Source organism: Eleginops maclovinus, chromosome 9 (assembly GCF_036324505.1).
Source record: "Eleginops maclovinus isolate JMC-PN-2008 ecotype Puerto Natales chromosome 9, JC_Emac_rtc_rv5, whole genome shotgun sequence".
NCBI classification, from domain to species: Eukaryota; Metazoa; Chordata; class Actinopteri; order Perciformes; family Eleginopidae; genus Eleginops; species Eleginops maclovinus.
Genome location: NC_086357.1, coordinates 17,792,791 through 17,814,505, shown reverse-complemented (window position 1 = coordinate 17,814,505; position 21,715 = coordinate 17,792,791). Strand labels below are relative to the sequence as shown.

General features: G+C 40.6%; 1 protein-coding gene across 2 annotated transcripts in view; it reads left to right on the top strand.

Annotated features, from left to right (window-relative positions):
- The window catches only part of atp13a3 (ATPase 13A3), a 29,778-nt gene that overhangs the window by 2,847 nt on the left and 5,216 nt on the right, over positions 1–21,715 (top strand). The window contains exons 2-33 of one of the 2 annotated variants that reach the window (XM_063890912.1): positions 4,754–4,834; positions 8,288–8,374; positions 8,472–8,645; positions 9,465–9,680; positions 9,915–9,985; positions 10,255–10,338; positions 10,518–10,587; positions 11,106–11,240; positions 11,542–11,614; positions 12,384–12,515; positions 12,662–12,844; positions 13,197–13,354; positions 13,907–14,095; positions 14,307–14,368; positions 14,535–14,685; positions 14,895–15,014; positions 15,308–15,325; positions 15,511–15,664; positions 15,781–15,901; positions 15,994–16,118; positions 16,634–16,794; positions 16,994–17,122; positions 17,421–17,500; positions 17,704–17,746; positions 17,832–17,941; positions 18,354–18,450; positions 18,537–18,609; positions 18,739–18,916; positions 19,041–19,219; positions 19,317–19,405; positions 19,603–19,683; positions 20,350–20,442. In XM_063890912.1, the coding sequence (XP_063746982.1) occupies positions 8,324–8,374; positions 8,472–8,645; positions 9,465–9,680; positions 9,915–9,985; positions 10,255–10,338; positions 10,518–10,587; positions 11,106–11,240; positions 11,542–11,614; positions 12,384–12,515; positions 12,662–12,844; positions 13,197–13,354; positions 13,907–14,095; positions 14,307–14,368; positions 14,535–14,685; positions 14,895–15,014; positions 15,308–15,325; positions 15,511–15,664; positions 15,781–15,901; positions 15,994–16,118; positions 16,634–16,794; positions 16,994–17,122; positions 17,421–17,500; positions 17,704–17,746; positions 17,832–17,941; positions 18,354–18,450; positions 18,537–18,609; positions 18,739–18,916; positions 19,041–19,219; positions 19,317–19,405; positions 19,603–19,683; positions 20,350–20,442 (3,600 nt within the window). In that variant the 5' untranslated portion in view covers positions 4,754–4,834; positions 8,288–8,323. The remainder of the gene's footprint in view (positions 1–4,753; positions 4,835–8,287; positions 8,375–8,471; positions 8,646–9,464; positions 9,681–9,914; positions 9,986–10,254; positions 10,339–10,517; positions 10,588–11,105; positions 11,241–11,541; positions 11,615–12,383; positions 12,516–12,661; positions 12,845–13,196; positions 13,355–13,906; positions 14,096–14,306; positions 14,369–14,534; positions 14,686–14,894; positions 15,015–15,307; positions 15,326–15,510; positions 15,665–15,780; positions 15,902–15,993; positions 16,119–16,633; positions 16,795–16,993; positions 17,123–17,420; positions 17,501–17,703; positions 17,747–17,831; positions 17,942–18,353; positions 18,451–18,536; positions 18,610–18,738; positions 18,917–19,040; positions 19,220–19,316; positions 19,406–19,602; positions 19,684–20,349; positions 20,443–21,715) is intronic. The other variant, XM_063890913.1, reaches the window with a different exon arrangement.

The following is a 21,715-nucleotide window of genomic DNA, read 5'->3' as shown; positions in this document are numbered from 1 at the left end:
AAACTTGTAAACTGGTTGGTCGATACTTACTAAGTAGAATTTACAATATTTTTGAGGCGGCATTATTGATAAACTCTAGCCGTGTTTGCAGCATTCAGATATAAGGCTAACTGGCGAGTAAAGAGTCCTCTCATTTCAGACTTTTTGTAAAGCAGACCATCAACTGAATCCCAATTTGATCTAATAATTATCAACTAATCACTGCAACTCTCCTACTTTATCAGAATTAAGTCTACTTGTTATTTGCCAAATTGGAACTTAGACAAACTCTCTGTATTTATGCTTTGGGTTTGTTTTAGGACTACTTGGGCCATTACAATTTTTTTACTTTATTTTGATTTTTTCTTTTACAGTAAAACAAACACACACAACAGACAAAAACCACCCAGTACCAATAGACAAATTAACAGACGTAAAGAGACGGGATTCATATCTAACAATCCAAACAGTCCAAAGCCGCCAGTCAACAGCAAAGCTTTCACCTATTGTTTTTGTGTTTGGATTCCTATAATCAAGGAATTGAACTTGCCCTTTTCACCTTTGAAATGTCTTCCTATCTGTGAGAGAACTTGTCCAAAGACGCATTTAGGCGCCAATATTCCACTGGCCTTTGAGTCAATGCCTCAAGGCTTTTCACAGGGGAGCTTTGAGAAAGCAGCCTGGGATGGAAGGCCTGCCAGTGTTGGTTCAGAGTGGAGGTGAGAAATATCCTGACATGGTAAAAGTCCTGTCAGCAGCATAACACTGTTTGGTTTGGGATTCCCACAGCAGCGTGATAGAGAAACATATCTTTCTAGTGCCAGTCTAGTGGTTTGCCTCCAACAACACCAGGACAAACCAGCGGCCTCCATCACTTGAACTGAAAATAAAACTGTGAAATTGAACACCGTAACGCAAACTTGGGAATAGAATTGTGGAATTAGATGAGGAAATCGGGCATTGCAGATGGACTGAGTTCAACACTGATCGAAATTGCCTTGATGATTTAATCATAGTGCTAATCGGCACTGTCCGGCTACTCAGGTAGTCCTTTTTCATAATTGAATTAAAGATTTTACTGAGTGCTTCAAATTCTTTACATAGTCTGGCTCTTACAATTGGAGCTTTTAATCCCTTACAAATCAGCTTTTAGTCTTCAGGGATGCAGCCAAGAAAGTCTTAACTAACTGAATGACTTGCTCTTGGTTGTCAGGTGCTGTTGGCTGACATCATGTATAGAGGACCATCGTTGGCAGTTTTTGTGCCACACTGTTGACTGCTGCTCAAACACATGAGAAGCTATTTTAAGAATGTTTGACAAAAAGATCAGGACACAGCTCTCAATTGTTCTCTCCTTAAAATGCTTCTGATGATGATGATGATGGGATCAGAAAAGAGATGACAACAACATTAGAATTGACACCACTAATCCATCTGGCATTACAACTGTGACGTAGCCACACACTTCTTGCACCCTGAGTCACACAGTGGTTGTCTTGATGTTTTTGTGGGGCTAGATGGTGAATCAAATGGTTAAGATGCGTGTTTTATTGAGGCGGTGAGAAATGGTTTGAATTGTATTTATTCATTATTTCTAGTATGTATGACTGTTACGAACTTCATCTGACCTTTCATCTAGTTTTTGCGCAAAGATCTGACATTAGCAACTTCGTTTAATAATAAAGAAACTGAATAATTTAACCTATTGAAAATAATATTTCTCACACATGGTGTTTGAATTTTTCTCAAATTGGTATCAGCACTTTTTCATTGACGTAAAGCAATGCCAATGTTAATCCAAGAGCATGTGGTCTGACTTAAAACTTTTGATCTGTAGGATTATTGCTGTTTTCCCAGCTCTACCTCCGCAGGAGTGGAGTTCACATACAGACTCTTTAGATCTGTTTTTTTGTCCTCCTCTGCTCCCTGATCTCATCCCTGTTAACTCCCCTTTCCTCTGCATCGGTCATATTAGCCCGTTAGATCAGCCATTCTTCTCACTTGGCTGTGATTTTAAAGTGGGTGTATGTCCTCTCAAAACATACCTGACTACAATTAATTTTGAGGCTTGTGCTTTGGATTATTAGTAAGAGGTGTGGATGTTTCCTGAATCTATTGGTGAGTTTTTCTAGCTAAATCATTCTTCGTTAAGCTTGAACTGAGTTGGGAGTTTTAGAAGCAAGAAAGAATTTAATTCTGTCTTCCTGTTGTTTTTTTCACTCTGCTGATTATTTAAGTTGTAGTTGTTGCCTTGCTATATGAGTGCTCTATGAATAGATTTAAATATAAATGCTCTTAAATGTATGTTTTCTTTTTAGGCAATTCTTTTAAGATGCAATTGTTAAAGTAATGATGTTATCAGTGATGGTTGGTTCTTAAACCTGGTTGTCCAGACCCCAGGGAGGGCAGATACTCCTAGATTCTTAGTAAGGCCAGTGGTCACAGTGATAAACAGCTTGATTGGCCCTTGACGGGAAACAAAGCTTGGCTATAATACCCCGAGAGTAGGAGGGGAAGTGATAAAGAAAGCACATTGAGTTCGGAGCATGATGGCAACAAAACACTTTTTCCTTCAAATGCTTCCATGAATTATAGACTTGTGTCATTAGGTCATGGCTCATTGTTCACTTTTTCCTTTCTGTCGGTGTGTTGAATAAGAGGACAGAAAGGGAAAGGATAATAGGTCCACTCTCAGCTGTACTGGAGATATTTATTTGTATAGTTTTGCCTTTCTCAATTTCTGTGTATTGTAAAATACATGTTAAGTGCCTATTGCCACAATAGGCTCAGCCTCACATCAAATTTGTACTGATAATATTTGTTGCGAAACAATATTGAGACACTTTGTTTTACGTCCCTCATACCGTGCAAGCATTGGACGCGAAGCATGACCGTATGTTTATGCTACTGTTGAGGGTATCATGACTCTTTTTGACTAAGTTAAACTATCAGTAATATCATAATGTCATTTTTGTTTTTACGTCACCCATCCTTGACCTGGGTTTTTTGTGATTTTGCGCTTCTGTAATTTTTCAGAATTTAATAGACTTAATTATTTTGGAAATCCATTTTTTTTGTTGTTTCACTAATTCCACAGCTGTTAAAACACTGGCAACGCTCGATTTGCAAATGATAATGAATGTTTGACTGTTGGTTGAAAGCAGTTGATGATATGGAGCAAGACAGCTCAATAGTACATTCAAATAAATAAATAATTTGTCCAGAGTTAATTATATCATAATACATGTGATTGGTCTGTATAAAAGCTGTGCCTAATGATAGAATCAGATCTGCTTTTAAACTCATAGCTGTTCATGTTTTGACCTCTGTTGAGAATTGATAAACATGCACTCACAATTTACAATACCTTTACAGGAACTCTGATGATCGTCATGTTTAATCTTGTAGTTTGAAAAAGAACAACAGCTGCTTCATGTTTCTTTTCTCCAAAGCCAGCATTGCTTATTAATACAATAGCAGACTAATCAAATGAGAGACAACAATGTGGCTTTAGGAAGGGCTGGAGGACTCTATAAATATCTGTGAAGTCATGCTGACTGTTAGAGGCCCCATGAGGGTCCTCTATATCCCAGTAACTACAGTGGTCTCTCCTGTCATCATTATGTATCATATTATGGCATTGGCATTGGGAAAGGACAGAAACAACAAGAGTTGTTGTGAGTGGATGTGAGTCAGGAGGAATCACCTGACAGTTCTTCCATATATTGCGGCTATTTCAGTATGAGGCCATGATTATTTGCTTAAGGCATTGCTTATTATCTTACAATTCACAGGGGAAGTAAGTGCAAAACAATTACTAGGAATAAAACATAAAACGAAGGGCCAAAAGTCTTCAGGAATACAGGAAGAGAATTGGACCCTTTTTGTGTGATATAGTCCAGGTCAGGGTATAGTGTGTCTAAAAATCTACTATAGTACACAGACTTGGTATTGGTACCTGAACTGCCCTGTGGGTTATTTAATGATGCTGACAGTTTTCAGACTTAATTTCAGACTTTTCACCCATTTCTATTTAAGGGCTCAATTTAAAATACAAAGCATATTCAGTTCAGCTAAGGCTAATCCAGCATATAGCAATTTACTGTGCCAACAGTGCGGACGTCAGCAAAAATCCTGACAGAGCCAATAGTGTTAATAAACCTAAGGGAGAACCGGATAGTGGCAGTTACCTTTCTGCAACAAAGCCGCATGGGTCTGGACACACTATCAGTTTTATCTGCTGTATGAGCCCGCGAAGAGCAGCAGCAATAAGCTAGCCAGTGGGACACACACACAGGGCCTCGCATGCCCTTACATGCATGCCAGACAAGCTCAGATTGTATCACAAACTCAAGAGTTTGACTTCATTCTCTGCTGAGGATCACTTCCTCCACTGTTAACATAGCAAGTAGTTGTTTGCAAGTATAATAATATTCTGAATGACATATATAGAAACTTCTTTTTTTAATAATAATACAAGAACTTGTTGCTACCTGTGGGTGCAACCAAATGATTTTCAGTTGTTTGATAAAGGACTTGCTAAGTGCATACATTAAATACTTTTCAACACAGTTAACCAGAGAACACCTTGGAATGTGCCATTACATCACCTGGTAATTGTTCTACAGAAGCTCACAACCATTATTGTTTTTCCCCTTGGGATATGTTACTGTTTTGTGTCTTCCCAGCGAAATCACAGTTCATTTAGACAAAATAACAGAAGTTTGGGAAAACCGTGCTTCGTAAATTACATTCGTGGTTTTTTTTCCCACAGGGTTCCAGGTTGCTGTGTTGAGAGAGCAAGCTAACTGCAGGGAGGAGAACCGCCTGGGGCATCGTGTCCCTGGCTCTCAAGGTAGGAACCAACTACGAACCTGTTTTTATTACGCTTCGTCTGGAGCCTGGAAGAGTCGATCCTTACTGTCTAAACATTGTTGAAAGGAACAATTAAACAGACAGTCCTGTTGCATGTGAGGGTTCATTCAAGGATTTGGGATTTTAGTATTTTAAAAGACTAGGGAAGGTTGTTTCTTGTTATCTGTTTTAACAACAAATGTTATTTAGTCATATTTTTTCTGTGATGTAAACTATGATTGCATTTCTTACAGCCGTGTTTTGCGACAGTACCCTATCCTGCCGCTTTAGCACAAACTCAAATAAATGAAAGTATAATTGTATCCGTCTCCAACGTGAGTTAAAGTGTAACACTACCTAAGCCATAAACAGGGTTCCAATGTCCGGCTCCTCTGCAACAAAGTGCCAACTCTGGCCTCCTGTCTGTTTGGAGCCTGTTATTATTGGACACTGAATGATTTCTAAGGTCACTACCCTCTGTCTTTTTTGTAATGATTCAAACTTAACAGATTATGTAACACTTTTTGGTGAGAGTAACCATAACCTTAGTACATTTAAACCCTTTTGAGGGCTTTCTGTGCATCACCATGGCAGGACAACAATCTTGTGAAAGAGTGAGTGTGTGCATGATGCACTGCTCTAGGTATTTCCAGTCATAGCAGGTTTTGGGGAGGGATTGTTCTCGTTGCACTGCACCCTCTGCATAGTGCCGGCCGGGGGGCTGCTATTGTAAAATACTAGGAAGGGCTTGGTCCTAAGCAAAATATCCCGCTGTATGCCAGGGAAAAAGTCCACCTGGGTGTAGCTGGCAGTTAACATCAGAGTGAGGGGGGCAGTGGTACAGGATCAGTGGGGGTTTCAGCTTGGGGCTGTAGCAGGGTGACCCTATGGGCACCTGTCCATGGGGAAACCATGGTCTGTATGTTCTTACTCTCCCTGTGTTTGTGTCACTTTGTGTGGTTTTTGCATTTCTTTCTTCTTTACATCAAAGTCACAGCTCAGAGAATGACCTTTGTTTCTCAATGGAGAATGTAGCTTTACTTTCTTAAACATGTATTAGGGAAACTGGTGCTTACTGCCAGCATTTTTTGTTCAGTTGTACTGTAAAGGCAGAGAACTATAGCAGGCAGAAAGGCAGAATATATTATAATAATATAATAGTTTGGAAGTAGGGATGTCGCAATACACTACACAATTGTCATGGCCAAAACATCTCACAACACCAATATTTTTACAGCATTTAAAGAATACTTACAGAACTGAAATCATTAAAGAACTTTAATTATACATGTATGATTAACATGATAACAATATTTAGTTTTTAAACTATTACTGTTATTGTCAATATCGGCATATCGTAACACTACCTAGATGGAACTAACCCTGAAAAACGTTTTGTCTGAATTTGCATGTTTCTATTCATAGCATGAATGTCTGTATGATGTTTATGGCTGCAAACTTTATTCAAATCATTAGTACATTTATATTGGCTTTAGATCAGAATTCATCCGGAAAACTAAAGCAATATTTACAAGATCACAATCCTGCTATCAACATTTGAATACTTAAAAAGTATTCCTAGCATTCAATACATGCATATATCTGGTGGGTGTATCTGAACCTTGCCCTAGGTCAACAAATAGGGACGGACGGACAGGAGAGGCTTCATGTGACACTATTAATAACACCAAAACCACACTTTCTGTACTGTACTGATTTAAATAAAAAAACACAACATCCAGAACCAGGAAGTGTTGGCAGTTTTAAGCCCTGGCTGAGATATCCCCACTTCTCCCAGAAGCCCAAGTGAAATCCACAGTGTCCCTAATTGATTAGCAACTCCTGACCTTGAAGCCAGTAGCCTAATTAACCTCTCTTGCACAATTTGCCCCCACACACATTCAGATTCACTGGATCTCCCTGTATAAAACTGTGCATGAGGCTTGTTAATAGAAAGTTTGTCTATAACACAACTGGTAAGAGATTAAACATATTTTGGTCGTAGATGCTCTTCTGAGTTTTCATAAGCGCAGCATTAAATATACATTTTTAAAGAGACAGTGTGCCCTCCTTGGCATCTTATCTGCCTGCTCCTTGGAAACAACTGGGAGGAGGGAATAGGGTGATGACTCAGTTGTTCTGTGTGTGGGTGGGTTAAAAATTGTTGGAAGTGAACTTAAGTTTTGGACAATTAGCAGCTCTCTGTGAAGTGCTGTGCATTCTTGTAGTTTGAGCAGTTCCCATGTGCTCAAATGAACTATTGACCTTTGCCAGCCTTCCTGCAATTTGTGTCCTCAGACGCTAATACCCTCCTGTGATATAGCTCTTTCTTCATAGACCGTTAAAGAGTTCTACTTTGGTTAAATAAGTGGAATTGGTGGGTAAAAAAAGCATATTGATCCCTTCTCACTCTGTTTCTTATAACATGTATTTGTCTGTTAGAAAACGTATGCTTGTTATTCACATAGATATAGGCAAAACAAAAGACTGGAATAGATTCCTCATTCCTAAGGCTTTGAGAAAGATTGGTTCGATGCATTCACTAGTTTCTGATATACCTACGGACTTATTTTCACTGCTTAAAGACTTTTATAGTGGGATAAGACATTTTTCCGACCTTTAGCCAATTGGCTCTCTTGTGGACAGACACTTGCATTGTGTGGACAATTGACTCTTTGACTCTTAACTCTTCCTCTATTTACAGGAGATTCTCTCTTATCACAAGACACTTGTCTGCATGCAATCTGCTGTAGGTAATAGATAACTTGGTTTGTATAATAGATTACTTAGTATTGATAAGTGCTTTCAACAACCATTCAAAAGATAGCGTAGGGTGTGCATGGGGAAAAGTTTGTGAATGTTTTAAATACATTAACAGATGGGTGCCTGCATGGAACGAGAGAGGAGGTATCAGTAACCCCCCCTGGATATGATAGACTGTGAACACCGGGCCTAGGTGTTATCAGAACCCACTGATGACCAACCTGTCAATCCAACAGTTCGGTGTAAACAAGGACACTGTATTAATATATTTTTACGTTGACTACGCTTGTCAAGATAACAACGTTGTTGGCTTATTGTACAAGACATGGACATTAATTATGTATGGATGGATGTACTACTAGATTTTAATTCCAGAATTAATGTTAATTGCGAACAGTGATGGTCCTCAATCCTTTCAGCTCCTAAACCTCAACTATGGAGTTATTTGTAGTGAATGCATGATTTAGATGACTGCATCAAATAAAAACAAGCAAATGATTATCTGGAGTTTTTCCTTTGCTTCATGATATCAAACACGAAATACCGAGCATTTCCACACAAAACTCACTTATCATCTTGTGACGCAGCTTTGGATGTCTGTCGTGTGGAGCCGCTGTTTTGATTTGCGGTTGATGAGCCAATATGTTTTCCCAGACCGTCCACTCTGACATTTTGTCTGTTGTATTTGCAGTGACTAAAGGAGGGGCTTGGCAAACTGTTGTGCAGCATGGAGAAAGAAGACCTGAAGGTCCTCAACAAAGGGGAAGAGGAGGAGATGGTACGGTGCTCCATATCATTTTACATTTGTAACAATTTGAGAATTAGTGATTTTCTTACTGATCAGACTGCTCCCATCTTCTCCCTCCACCCTATAGGAGCTGCAGGGCTACCGTCTGTGTCGTTGGCGGCTGGCCCTCGTGGGCCTCGGGGTGCTGTGTACAGGGGGCTTCCTCCTCCTGCTGCTCTACTGGATGCCAGAGTGGTGCGTCAAATCCACCTGCACCCGCACCACAGCCCGCGATGCCGAAGTGGTATTGATGCGCTCCACGGTAGGTAGAATGCACAGCTGCGACAGTTAGAAATAACATACAAATACTTAGATATTTCTGTTGTTTTTGTTTCAGTCCTTCTGATATGTAAGTGTTGGTATAAAAGAGCTTAGGCTGTGTAGAAAATAAGTGGTCTCTTTTAGGAATTGCACGTGTTTTATTTATCATTTTATTTATTCATCATTCATTGATTTATTATTTTTATCATACATCTGTTATTTTAAATATTACAGTATCTTGCGGTTTGGCAGAAGAGTTAAACCTCAGCTTTTAAAGCTGTGACTGAATACAACATATACATAGTACAGCCCTGGAAAAAATGAAGAGACCACTTCAGCATTATCAGTTTTTCTGGTTTCACTATTCATTGGTATGTCTTTGAGTTACATGATATTTTATTTTTATTATTGTATTCCATAAACTACTGACACCATTTCTCTGTGTTGGATATCAACAGACACTGGAATGGCTGCCATACATGTCGAGATTGAGAATTAAGGAAAATGTGGAATGGTCTCTTAATTTTTTCCGGAGCTGTATGTTGTCTAAGCAGAGTAAATAGAGCCTGACTGATTCCTACTGAGAGTCACACCAGCAGAAAAGCACATATAATTTGCCATGTGTCAAACCATGTGTTCATAACACCCATGTGTGGCATTTGTGTTATTCCTTTCTCGCTGTGTCTCTTTTGAATGTGCTTGCCTTTTTATTTCCTGTTAATATATTATATGAACTAAGTTCAGCAGAAAAGTCTTTTGGTACATTTGTAATAAAAAGTCCATTAGAACAAGCTAGCTTAGCTTGTTTTTGTCTGACTAGGATGAGTTCCGGCGCTGGTTCCTGGCCAGGGTACGAGTGATGCTGGCCCCGGGGAGGAACCCCTTCCACAGCCTGGAGACCCAGACCACCTCCCCTTCCTCTCCCTCCTGTCCCTTCTCCTCCCCCCCTCTGGCCAACGGACACACCACCCACCCCTCCGATTGCGACCCCGATCAGGAGCTCTTCAGAATATATGCCGACTACCAGCCCACACAGGTAGGCTCCCTTCTCCCCAGTATGCAGTGTTTACACACATGCTGAACACACCAATGATGGAAACCATACACTGGCTGCCAAACACTTTTTCCACAGTTAATCAAAGAAACTGAATTCTGCCTTACCCTTCTCTTCCATGCACATTTGCTTATTGCTTACAAGTATGTGAAAAGCAATCATGTAAAAGTAACATGTATCCCTTTTCCCTCCTCCTCCCTCTTGTATTTCCCTCAGATCCGCTACTTTACCTTCCATAGCACAACGTATTATTGGAGCGACGAGGTGCAGAACTTTGATGTTTTAACGTAAGCATTCTTTGGACATCTACAGAAATGTTATGGCCATTTTTTAATTCCAGTTTGTAGGCGCTACTGCTGCTGAAATCCTCCCTTAGAGGAAGCTAAATTGAAAGCAGATTAATAATAACTTCATCTGTAACTGTTTTAACTTGTAAAGAGAAATAAATTAACCTTTTACAATCGCAGTAAATATTAGAGTTGCATTGCTAGTACCATTATGTGTAATTAAAAGTCTTGACCTTGCCCCCCCTGCTTTGACCGATATGACCCTGTAGCGGCCTGGAGGATTTGCAGGTCAGCTGCTCCACCCTCCACTCGGAGCACAGTGCAGGCCTGACCAGGAACCAGCAGGAGTACAGGTAACATCACCTGTCTGAAGGACAGGTGGCACAAACTAACTGTAGATAGGTTTTTACTTTATAGAGCCAACATATTTCTATGTTTGTGTGCGTGTGTGTGTCTGTGGTTATGTTTTCATAAAAAGGTGCTGTTGCTGTGCAACACTTTGCTCATTAATGTCTCTTTCACCTCTTGTCAGGAGACTGTTCTTCGGAGTGAATGAAATTGCAGTGAAAGTGCCTTCTGTTTTCAAGCTGCTTATCAAAGAGGTAGGGCCCAGTTTTCCTTCACACAGGCAGCACGTCTTTGACTTGAAGTTTGAATTGTCTTGAATTAAAGACCCCTTGTCAACTTTTGTGTGCCCAGATATCAAAGTTACAATGTTGTGATGTTATCTCTGCATTTCAGTCCCTTTTAACAATTAAAAACCACACTAACCAATATTTCCCCAGCTAGTAGATGCACCTTTCAAGTTATGTGCATTCTTCTTGTTTTGGATACCTACTGACTGTATTTCTGTAAGACGAGTGTAGTTTCAGTAAGTACAAGGTACGTTGATAAATACTACACTAGCGCCCCATGCAGGACAACACAATGAACAAAGATGGGACATCTCATTCCCTTACATACCAAACATGTGTACAGCATGTAACATATCGAAAGCTACAAAAATAAATATAGACATGTTGTGAACTTGACTAAGTATTTTAATCCTCTTGTTGTCAAAGAAGATCTTAATTATCTCTGTCTTTGAACAACTTCGCTAATCTCTGTCTCCCTCCTGCAGGTCTTAAACCCTTTCTACATCTTCCAGCTCTTCAGTGTGATCCTATGGAGTGCCGATGAGTATTACTATTATGCTGTGGCCATCCTTTTCATGTCGATCATATCCATAGCTACCTCTCTGTACACCATTAAAAAGGTGAGCTCCACAAATGTTGGGACTTTTATGTGACCTTACAGTAATGACATTTATGTGCTTTATGCTTATGCTTGTTTTTTGCAACTGGTCCTTCTCTGTTTGTTTGTCTATTAGTTTGTCAGTCCATCCATATCTACTAACACTTTGGCAAGATACCTTAACAACTACTGAGCAGATTGTCATGAAATTTGATACACTGGATAAGAATACCACATTTCATGGCAATCTGGCTACATAATTTAACTTGGGTAAATATGGGAATCAAGAAGATATCTAAACTCTCTTTGTTCTTTTATTCCAGCAATACATCATGCTCCACGATATGGTTGCAACCCACAGTATTGTCCGTGTGTCTGTATGCCGAGCCAACAATGGTTTGTACATTTCTGATTTCCTCTTTTTCTACTTCTGTTGTTTGTTGCATAGTAGTACATTTTAATAGTAGTACACAGCATGTTATGTTCTATATCTCTCCAAACCAAATCTCACAGTAGACTTTTGTTCTGCTTAGCTGCTAGCCCAGACTCAATTACACGGTCACCCTGCATTGGCTGTGTTCAAGGTGGATGCTAGGATGGGGCAATGTAGAATTAAAAAGAGACGTTTTATGTTGGATAGCGGGCAAAGCATATGCATTCATGTATAAGCACTCTTTAATCGTTGTGCACAGAATATTATAAGTCTGTGTGGGTTATACTATCTGCAGAATGGATGCATGAGCCTTCACATTCTCATCAGGTGTCTTTATTAGCTGTAGCCAATTCAAATGGGTTGGCCCAGGGACAAAATTAGAATCATGCGCAGAATCAGTTGGAAACATTGCCCCGGGAGTTTGTACATTCTTATACTTTTATCCATGCATCCATTTACTGCACTGGCCCCTTCTTGTGATGCCTCAGCTTTTTCCTGCTGCCTTTCTAGGCACGAGTAATGAGAGATGAACAAGGCTCCGGGGCTCTGACACAAAATCCCACTCCCCACCCCCCACATCCTCCATCTGCTGTTGTTGAATTACACTTTTCACCTTCCTCCACACTCATCATTTTACTGTCTTCTATTTGTTTTACTCCACACTCCACTTGTCTGAATTCAATGCACACATTTACTTTCTCCTCTCCTCCATTGCACCCCCCTCCCTGACAGAAATCGAAGAGATTTTGTCTACTGATCTGGTGCCCGGTGATGTGATGGTCATCCCCAGCAATGGGACCATTATGCCATGTGACGCCGTGCTGGTCAGCGGCACCTGCATCGTCAATGAAAGCATGCTCACAGGTTAGAGGCGACATCTGAAAATTGAAGTAACTCAGGAGAGAGCGAGGCTGTTGGCTTAACAACCGACCACAGGAGACTCTATAAAAGCTCTTCCTGTTAATGTTCCAGCTGCCAGTGCTAATATCTCACATCTAACCTCTAATTAGGTGAGAGCGTTCCTGTGACAAAGACAAACCTACCAGACCCATTGCCTGGGGAGAGGGGGGAGGATAATGACAGTGCTTACAACACAGAGGGGCATAAGAGACACACACTCTTCTGTGGCACCCACGTCATCCAGACCCGCTTCTACACAGGTGACCTGGTCAAGGCTGTGGTGGTCCGCACAGGTAGGTGTGTGCGTGTATGTGTGTGTGGGTGTCTGTGGATGTGTATTTAGAAGTATAATGTAGAGACTGTTAATTGGTCTAAATTATCCCATATGTTTGTTGTAGAAATGTTGGTACTGAAACAGTGAGATATTCAAGTGATTTTAAATGTTTCATTAAGAGACACTACCTGCTTTATGAAAGTTGCATCTCTACATGCTCAGTTTCATTTATTGTCAGAAATATCCCTTCTATCGAGGGTGCCAACTTATTAGGTGCTTTGCAGTTTAATCCTTGTTCGTCACAGTTAAGAGACATGAGCCCTGTCTGAAAGGAGTGCGAGATTTGAATATTTGGAAACGTCTTTACCCAGGCTTCAGCACAGCCAAAGGCCAGCTGGTGCGCTCCATCCTTTACCCAAAACCTACCGACTTCAAGCTTTACCGAGATGCCTACCTCTTCCTCTTGTGTCTGGTGGCTATAGCTGGAATTGGCTTTGTCTACTCCATCGTCCTCAGCATCATGAACGAGGTAAGCATTGTGTGTTAGAGAACTAAAAGAGTGGGTGAAAATGAAAGGGCAACTGCCAGGAAATCTTATCATTTCCTATAGAAAATTCACTGGCTCTGTTAAATAAAGAAAGCCCACGATCACTGTTGTGAGCTGCCTGGTAAATCCCCCCCACTGTGGCTGAAGTTACAACTGAAATAAAGATATTATTTTGCCCGCTAGGGGCATTAACTAAAACTTCTTGTCATCTGATAAGTCTAAAAATGCATGTCTTGTGTTGAAGCCCTTCATTGCCTTTGAGCCACATTGTGCTCAACAACAAACAGCATTTGAATATATTTCTGAATCGCTGTGTTGTGTGAAACATGAATGTTTTGAGACATTAGTTTTCCTGTCCCTCTATCGTTTGTTGCATGACGGCAGAGTTTTTGCAGAATAAGTATCAGCCTAAGAGGATCACTCATTTTGAGATCTTGCAGTGACTGTTGATTTATATCTGTAGTAGTTTTCTGATCAAGGTGATAATCAAACATTTCAAAGTGTGCTGACTCTGTCCTCTGTGCCCTCCCCCAGGTGCCAGCTAAAACCATTATTATTGAGTCTCTAGACATCATCACCATTACTGTGCCCCCGGCGCTGCCAGCCGCCATGACAGCTGGCATTGTGTATGCCCAGCGACGCCTCAAAAACCTGGGCATTTTTTGCATCAGCCCACAAAGGATCAACATCTGCGGTCAAATCAATCTGGTCTGCTTTGACAAGGTGAGTACTTCTAAGTTTGAATGATTGGTGTTTTTGCTCTTCAAGCACTCAGCTCTAACTTTACACATCAACTAGAAAAGTACCATCCTGAAAAGAAACATCTGAAGAAATAGAAAGATTTTTGTACCTCTACTGTAGTTCTTTTCATTTGTTTTCTTAAATTTGATTTGATTCAATCTAACTCAATATTATACCTTCTTTCTGCTTACAGACTGGAACTCTGACAGAAGATGGATTAGACCTATGGGGAGTTCAGAGGGTAGAGAACGGCAGGTAAGCTGGTCTGGTTATCTAACATGTAACTGCCACTCTTTCATTGCATTTCAGCTACACCCCAAATAATCAAACCCTTACCGTTATCCTGGTGAGAGGATTCAGAATCCACCTGTACTGGTTTTTCTGAAGGTTACTTGCATGCTTTTTTCTTCTGCCTCTCCAGTTTCCACCTGTCAGAGGAAAATGCATACAAGGAAAATCTGGTCAAGTCCCAGTTTGTGGCATGTATGGCCACCTGCCACTCTCTCACCAAAATAGAGGGCCAGCTGTCCGGAGACCCGCTGGACCTTAAAATGTTTGAGGCCACAGGCTGGGTGAGTGGTTCTGTATCTATCCAAAAGCATGATGATGGTCAGGGCAAGGCAGTGTGAATGAGATTAGTCATAGCACCCTTCAAAAGGTATATGAAGGCAAATAGACTTTTGGGGGAATTTTTTGGCAGGCTGAACTTAAAAATATATCTTTAAGACAGAATTTGTCCTCATCTCTCTTTTTTTTTTTAAATAAACTTTTGTCTGCACAGATCCTGGAGGAGGCCACTGAGGAGGAAACTGCTCTCCACAACCGTATCATGCCCACTGTGGTTAAACCCCCAAAACAGCTGCTGCCCCCAGAGCCCGCCGTAACACCAGAGCAGGACATGGTACGAAATGTAACGCACAGAAAGATGAACACAGTCCCTCAATGTCTAACATTTTATAAAAAATGGTAGCTTGAGTGTGGTCTTTTTTTTTTTTATCTCTGCCTTTTTAATAGATAGCCTTGTACATGTGATAAAAGTTTGTCTTGCTCAAAGTATTTTGGGTATAATTAAAAACCAGCATTTTTATTTTGCCATCATAGAACAACAACAGAAACATTTCTATGAGTTAATTTGTTGTTTTGACATATTGTGTTCTCATGGACTCATCCCACTCTGCTCTTTTCCAATTGTAGGAGCTGTATGAGCTTTCGGTGAGTTACCTCTTATCTAAAAATATCATGTTCCTTTTTTTCCCCGCTGTATTCAAAAGACTTTTCCATATATATATATATTTTAATTTATTAGCATTTTCCAAGATAGACGTATTCTTTTTCATTTTCTTGTTCTGTTTGACATTATTAATAAGTATTGTATTTGTTTTTGTGTGGGTGTGCAGTCAGCGTATGAGATAGGTATCGTGCGCCAGTTTCCCTTTTCCTCAGCCCTCCAGAGGATGTGTGTGGTGGCTCGTCTGCTGGGGGAGAAACGTATGGATGCCTACATGAAGGGAGCGCCCGAGGTAGTGGCCAGTCTCTGCAAGAAAGAGACAGGTGAGGCGCAAAGTTATTGTAACTAACTCACTAAATAATGTATTACCTCAACTAGAGAGAACGTAACTACTGTCTCTAACTCAACTCACTTCATAAATGTTACTGTGTCTTTGCAGTGCCAGAAAACTTTGCAGATGTTTTAGAGGGCTACACCAAGGAGGGTTTCAGAGTCATAGCTCTGGCTCATCGACGACTTGAATCCAAACTCAACTGGCACAAAGTCCAGAACATCAGCAGGTAGATTATTACGTTATTGTTAAGATTACCTTTGACCTTCATTTTACACTTATTCATCAATACAAATATGTTCTACTTTCTGTTGGAAATAGGGATCACATCGAGGCAAACATGGAGTTCCTGGGTCTGATCATCATGCAGAACAAGCTGAAGGCAGAAACCCCAGCAGTGCTGCAGGACCTCCACCAAGCCAGCATCCGCACTGTCATGGTTACTGGTGAGGCCATGCACACATACACACATTTGCACAGAATTTATTAAAACCATTAAAGGCATCATTCTAGTAACAAAAGAGAATGCATACAAATATGCAAATGGAAAAAAGTGTGCACACATTTTTTGGGTACGGGCAGCAGATTGAGTTTGGTAATCCTGCGTATTGGCACCCAAATATTTAACTGTTCCAGTATTTAATCTGCTGTACCTATAATCTCAATGTATAATTTATCTCTGCTGTGCTCTGTAACTGGCACAAACTCCGATGTCCACCAGTAGATTTTTTTTACTTCCTTGCATAATCTTTACCTTATCATCCGTCTTCCAAAAGTTGCTTTACTGTTCATAGAAGGAAGGACAGTGAAGCTGAAAATACATTTTGTAATTCATGAGTGTATCATGTCTAACACTATTAGGCATCGTTTCAGAACAAGTCTTCGTCCTTTTACTATTCAAATGTCCCAGCACATTCAGTACAATTGTTTGTTTGTAAATGTGTGCTGTATTCACATTCAGGTGACAACATGCTGACAGCCATCTCTGTGGCCCGGGACTGTGGAATGATTCCTCCCCAAGACACAGTCATCATAGCCGATGCCCTCCCTCCACATGATGGACAAGCCGCCAAGATAACCTGGAGATACGCAGACAAGCCGAGCAAAACACCTCACCTGGAGGTGAGGCTAACAAGAATACATTTGTACATAGTGAATAATGAGTAAACTAAAGGATAATAGGATCTTTCGCTACATATAACTTTCTTTATTGAGGTTAATACCCCCTTATAAATTGATTCACCTCTAATGTTTTGAGGCCATCTTTTATTGATGTGTTATACTTGTTTGGCTCTAATTGATGCTTCTTTTTTACCAACAGGAAGTGAACATCACTCTGGATGATGTGTGTCACATAGATGAGCCCAAGAAACAGGAGCTGTACCACTTTGCTATGAATGGAAAATCCTTTGCCGTCATCTCTGAACATTTCCCTGACATGCTTCAAAAGGTATGAGGTCTCTTAAATGAGAGTCACTTATGCCTTACCTGTAACTGGAGTAGAAATTTGACCCGCTCTATCGATTCAGTCGGAAGTCGCAACGGCTCATTTCCAGATGGACGTGGATCGTTTTTCGGGGTTCAGGTGTTTTGTCTGATTTTAAATAAAGTCTTTGCTTTCAGAATATGAAACTTGTATTGGCAAATTCACACGATAAATACATGTTTACATTTTTTATGCTGTTGTTTGACCTACCTCTGTGATCCCTAATCCTTCTTTTGATATGATCATGTGTTTTGCTTCGCAGCTGGTGCTACATGGGACAGTGTTTGCAAGAATGGCCCCGGACCAGAAAACTCAACTCATTGAGGCGCTGCAGGGTGTAGAGTGAGTGTTAATGCCCAACACATGATGTAGCAATGGGAAATACTTAGACAAGTCCTCCAAAGTTTAGAGAAGTATTTCATCTACAAAATAAAATGATTAAATTAAACATCATAGAATCGGTATGGATGATTTTTATTGTTTCTGTTGATCAGAAAGTGTTAACATTGAACACAGAGTCACTGTTCTTCTTTATCTGCTCCTAGCTACTTTGTTGGGATGTGTGGCGATGGAGCAAACGACTGCGGGGTATGTACATGAAATTTAAAGTAACTATTAATCTAACAAAAAGGGGTTGACATTTATTGATTTGACATTTATATTTCTCACTCAGGCTCTGAAGAGGGCTCATGGTGGCATCTCCCTGTCGGAGCTCGAAGCCTCTGTAGCTTCTCCCTTCACCTCGAAGACCCCGAACATCTCCTGTGTCCCAAGCCTCATCAGGTCTGTCTTTCTTTCCTTCTTTTGCCACACAATAAAAAAGATAAATGGCACAGAAAATATGAAGAGCTAAAGTGAAGTCTCACCTCAAAAGCACCAAGATGGACAATGTAGTTGTCGTTACATGCTCTTTAGATGGGCCGGTAATGATGCATTAACGCTTAATATACTGATTGAAAAGTGCTATTGATTCAGCAGGTTATTATGTGTTTTATGTATTTATCTTCAAAAGGGGTTCAATTCTTATTCTTTAACACAGGAAAAACCAACCCATGCTTTTAGAATCCACCTTATTTGGACCTATTCACAGTGCTGAAAAGGCTTTTCATATCAGGTTGTTTTTGTATGCCACATGTCATACTGTAACCTTCTATGTTGTACGGAGAGATGACACAATGTTTGTTTGCATTTACAGGGAGGGGCGTGCCGCTCTCATTACCTCCTTCTGTGTGTTCAAGTTCATGGCCCTCTACAGCATCATCCAGTACATCAGTGTCACTCTCCTCTACTCTGTACGTAATGCTGCTTTCACAATTAATGGTAGCTGAGGGGAAACATTAGAAATCCCGTCCCTCATCTGTCCTTTTTTCTTTCTTAGATCCTCAGTAACCTTGGAGACTTCCAGTTCCTCTTCATCGATATAGCCATCATCCTTCTTATTGTCTTTACTAGTAAGTATAATATTTATAAGGATAATGTTATGCGTTCCCTTTTCTTTTTCTTAACCTATATCTTACTTTCTGCCTCTTCTCCTCACCCACCCTGCACATCTTCATCATGTACTTTCTGCTTCTCTTCAGTGAGTCTGAACCCAGCGTGGAAAGACCTGGTGTCTCGTCGTCCCCCGTCTGGTTTGATCTCAGGGCCTCTGCTGTTCTCCGTACTGACCCAGATCCTCATCTGCTTGGGCTTCCAGACCGTTACATTCCTTTGGGTCCGACAGCAGCCGTGGTACACAGTGTGGAAGCCGTTCACAGAGTGAGTTCCCGCTGTCCCTGTCGATGTACCTCACAAAAGAAAAATAACATCAATGTTAATGTATTGTAACCACAGACTGAACATGTTGTTTGATTGTTTCAAATCGCTCTCCCCTCTCGCCCAGTGCCTGCAACAACTCATCACATATTAACATGTCTGACCACAACGAAACTGAAATTGACGACCACAACATCCAGAACTACGAGAACACCAGCCTCTTCTATGTCTCCTCCTTCCAGTATCTCGTTGTTGCCATCGTTTTCTCGAAGGGCAAACCTTTCAGGCAGCCTAGCTACAAGAATTGTAAGAAACCTACTTCCTATTAAATCTGTCCTAAAATAGTTGCAAAGTTACTGTTATATGTTATAAATGTGTTTGTGCTTGCGTGTTCTCTCCCTAGGGCCTTTTGTGCTGTCTGCCTTGACTCTGTATGTTTTTCTGCTGTTCATCATGTTCTACCCTGTAAAAGCCATTGACGATTTTCTAGAGGTAAGAAGATGTCAAACACAAGAAATATATTGCTTGCTGTATTTTGTTTTTTCATGGCAAGCTCTATACTTTTATAATTGCGAAATCATATCAAGTCCTACTCTGTAAGTTAATGAAGAAGTTTTTCAGGAACATAAAGCCGGAAAACAAGGCTCCTTGTAAATAGTAGAGTATTTGTTTTCTCTCTCTGTGTACAGATTGTTTGTGTCCCGTTCGACTGGAGGGTAAAGCTCTTCATCCTCATCTTAGTCAATGCTGCAGTGTCTGTGTTGGTGGAGGTAAGACACACACTTCACATGGTTTCTGTTGATGTTTTTTTCTCATGTTCAGCTTTTGTTTTTTCTTGCAGTGTGCTCATATTTGTCTCATTTAGCTGGACTGCAGGATGAATCCTGTGTTGTGAAAAGAATTCATTTTGTAAAGTGTTCTTCGTATTAAATAGACAAACTAAGGTATCTGTAATAATCAACAATCTGATCAGTTTTTGGTGAAATACTTGTTGTGCTTTTGAAAATCATCAAAGCAGGTGTCTCGGGATAGTTAGATGCTCTTTAAGATAAAAAAATAGCTGTGCCTACGCATGAAAATTGAGATCTATTGCTAGCTTGCCCCTGCTCATAGGAGCAGCATTACTGTTCCCTTTAAGATGACTGCCTATGCATACGTCACATGATGATGCTATTTCCTAAGGAGTGTTTTTTCAGTTTTTAGTGACAATAGTATCTATGCTTATCTTACTAATGTGTTTCACTCAATTTTAACATCACATGTAATAATTAACACACCTTTTGATGGAAGAGAAAAGTAACCACACATGAGCTTTTATTAATTGTGGGTCTGCAAAAATAATTTGAGAACACTGTGCAAAAGACAATGCAGATGATATGAGGAATCAAATTAGCCTCTCTTTAATTCTTTCCCCTGCCCACTGCGCTATTCCATAGACCTTCGTCCTTGACATCGTCTTATGGAAGCTTGTGTTCAGCCGAGACAAACAGGGCAGCTTTGGCGTCACTCCTGTTGCCCCGACACCACAGGTTGGGAAAATCTGAAACCTTCTTCTATCGCCCATTCATTTTCCTCTTGTGTGGTGTTCCCTCTCTCTGTTTCAACTTCCTTCTCTAATGTAACAGAGCATACCTTTCTCTTGTTACTTCTAACCAAGATCTGCATGTGCGAGACGTCAGTCTCATTCTGACCTGTCCTCTCGTTACCCTCCGAAGGGCCTGCTGTTCATGGCTTAATAACAGTCGCAGTTTCACTTTAAACTATTCTATGCTCCGACTCTGTGTTTGAGATATACTTCATAACTGCTTTTAAACTCAAGTATTCTACTGAAAATAAGGTGAAACTTAATGCTATTTTCAAACTTAGAGCCACGGTAGTTACTTTATTAAAATTGAGATAAAAAGTTTATGAACACAAAGCATTGGTTTACAGCCTGATTATTAAGTAAACGAGTAATGCTCTTACCACTTTAACAACCACCATAGAACTGCCGAGCTGAAGGCCTTTAACCCCGTTGGCAATCTGGTAAAGGCCCCACTGAGCCCATTTGCTGCACTTTTAGTTTACAGTAGATCTCAAGTAGCCTGGTAATACCAGCCTGTTTGACTTTGATTTTCTCCGGCATACAGTCTGGAACAGTGTCATTGGATTTGGATTACTGTAATGGGTGGAAACTTGTCTGGAGTTTAAAATCATTGGAGTTCCCTTAACCAATCACTAACGTTTGGTAATGACGTATGTTATGTGCCGAAGGGCAGGCTCTGATCTGGCGCTTCCTACTTCCGCTTTCACAGTAGTAAACAAATCGCTACCTGCGAGCGTGGCTGTCAAAATGGCTGTCAACGACATATGTCGATTATTTGAAAACAAGGAAGGCGGATAGCTAGTAGCGTCTCTTCCTCCGTTGCCATTGTTGAACTACAGACTAGACTACAATTCAAACTCGGCACCAACTTCGACGTAATCGTTCTCAACCCCTCCCCCTGTTTGCTGATTGGTCTGATAGAATTCTGAGTTCCAGTAATCGTACTTATTGAGTTCTTGCCCAGTCTCACTTACAGGAGCAAAATGATATTGGGCGGAAGTATGTAGGCTGGTATAGCCAGGCTAGGTCTCAAGTACAGTATTTTTAAAATCCAAGCCGGCTAGCGTTGAATGTCTTTTCCAATATGTAAGCTTAAGGAGAACATTTGAACCTGTAAAGATCTGTTGTGAAGTCCTTTTTTTGTTTGTTTGATCTTTGACTCCATGAGCTTGTTTTCAGGGAGTAGGCTCAGTCATTAAGCCGTCTGCTGCCAACTC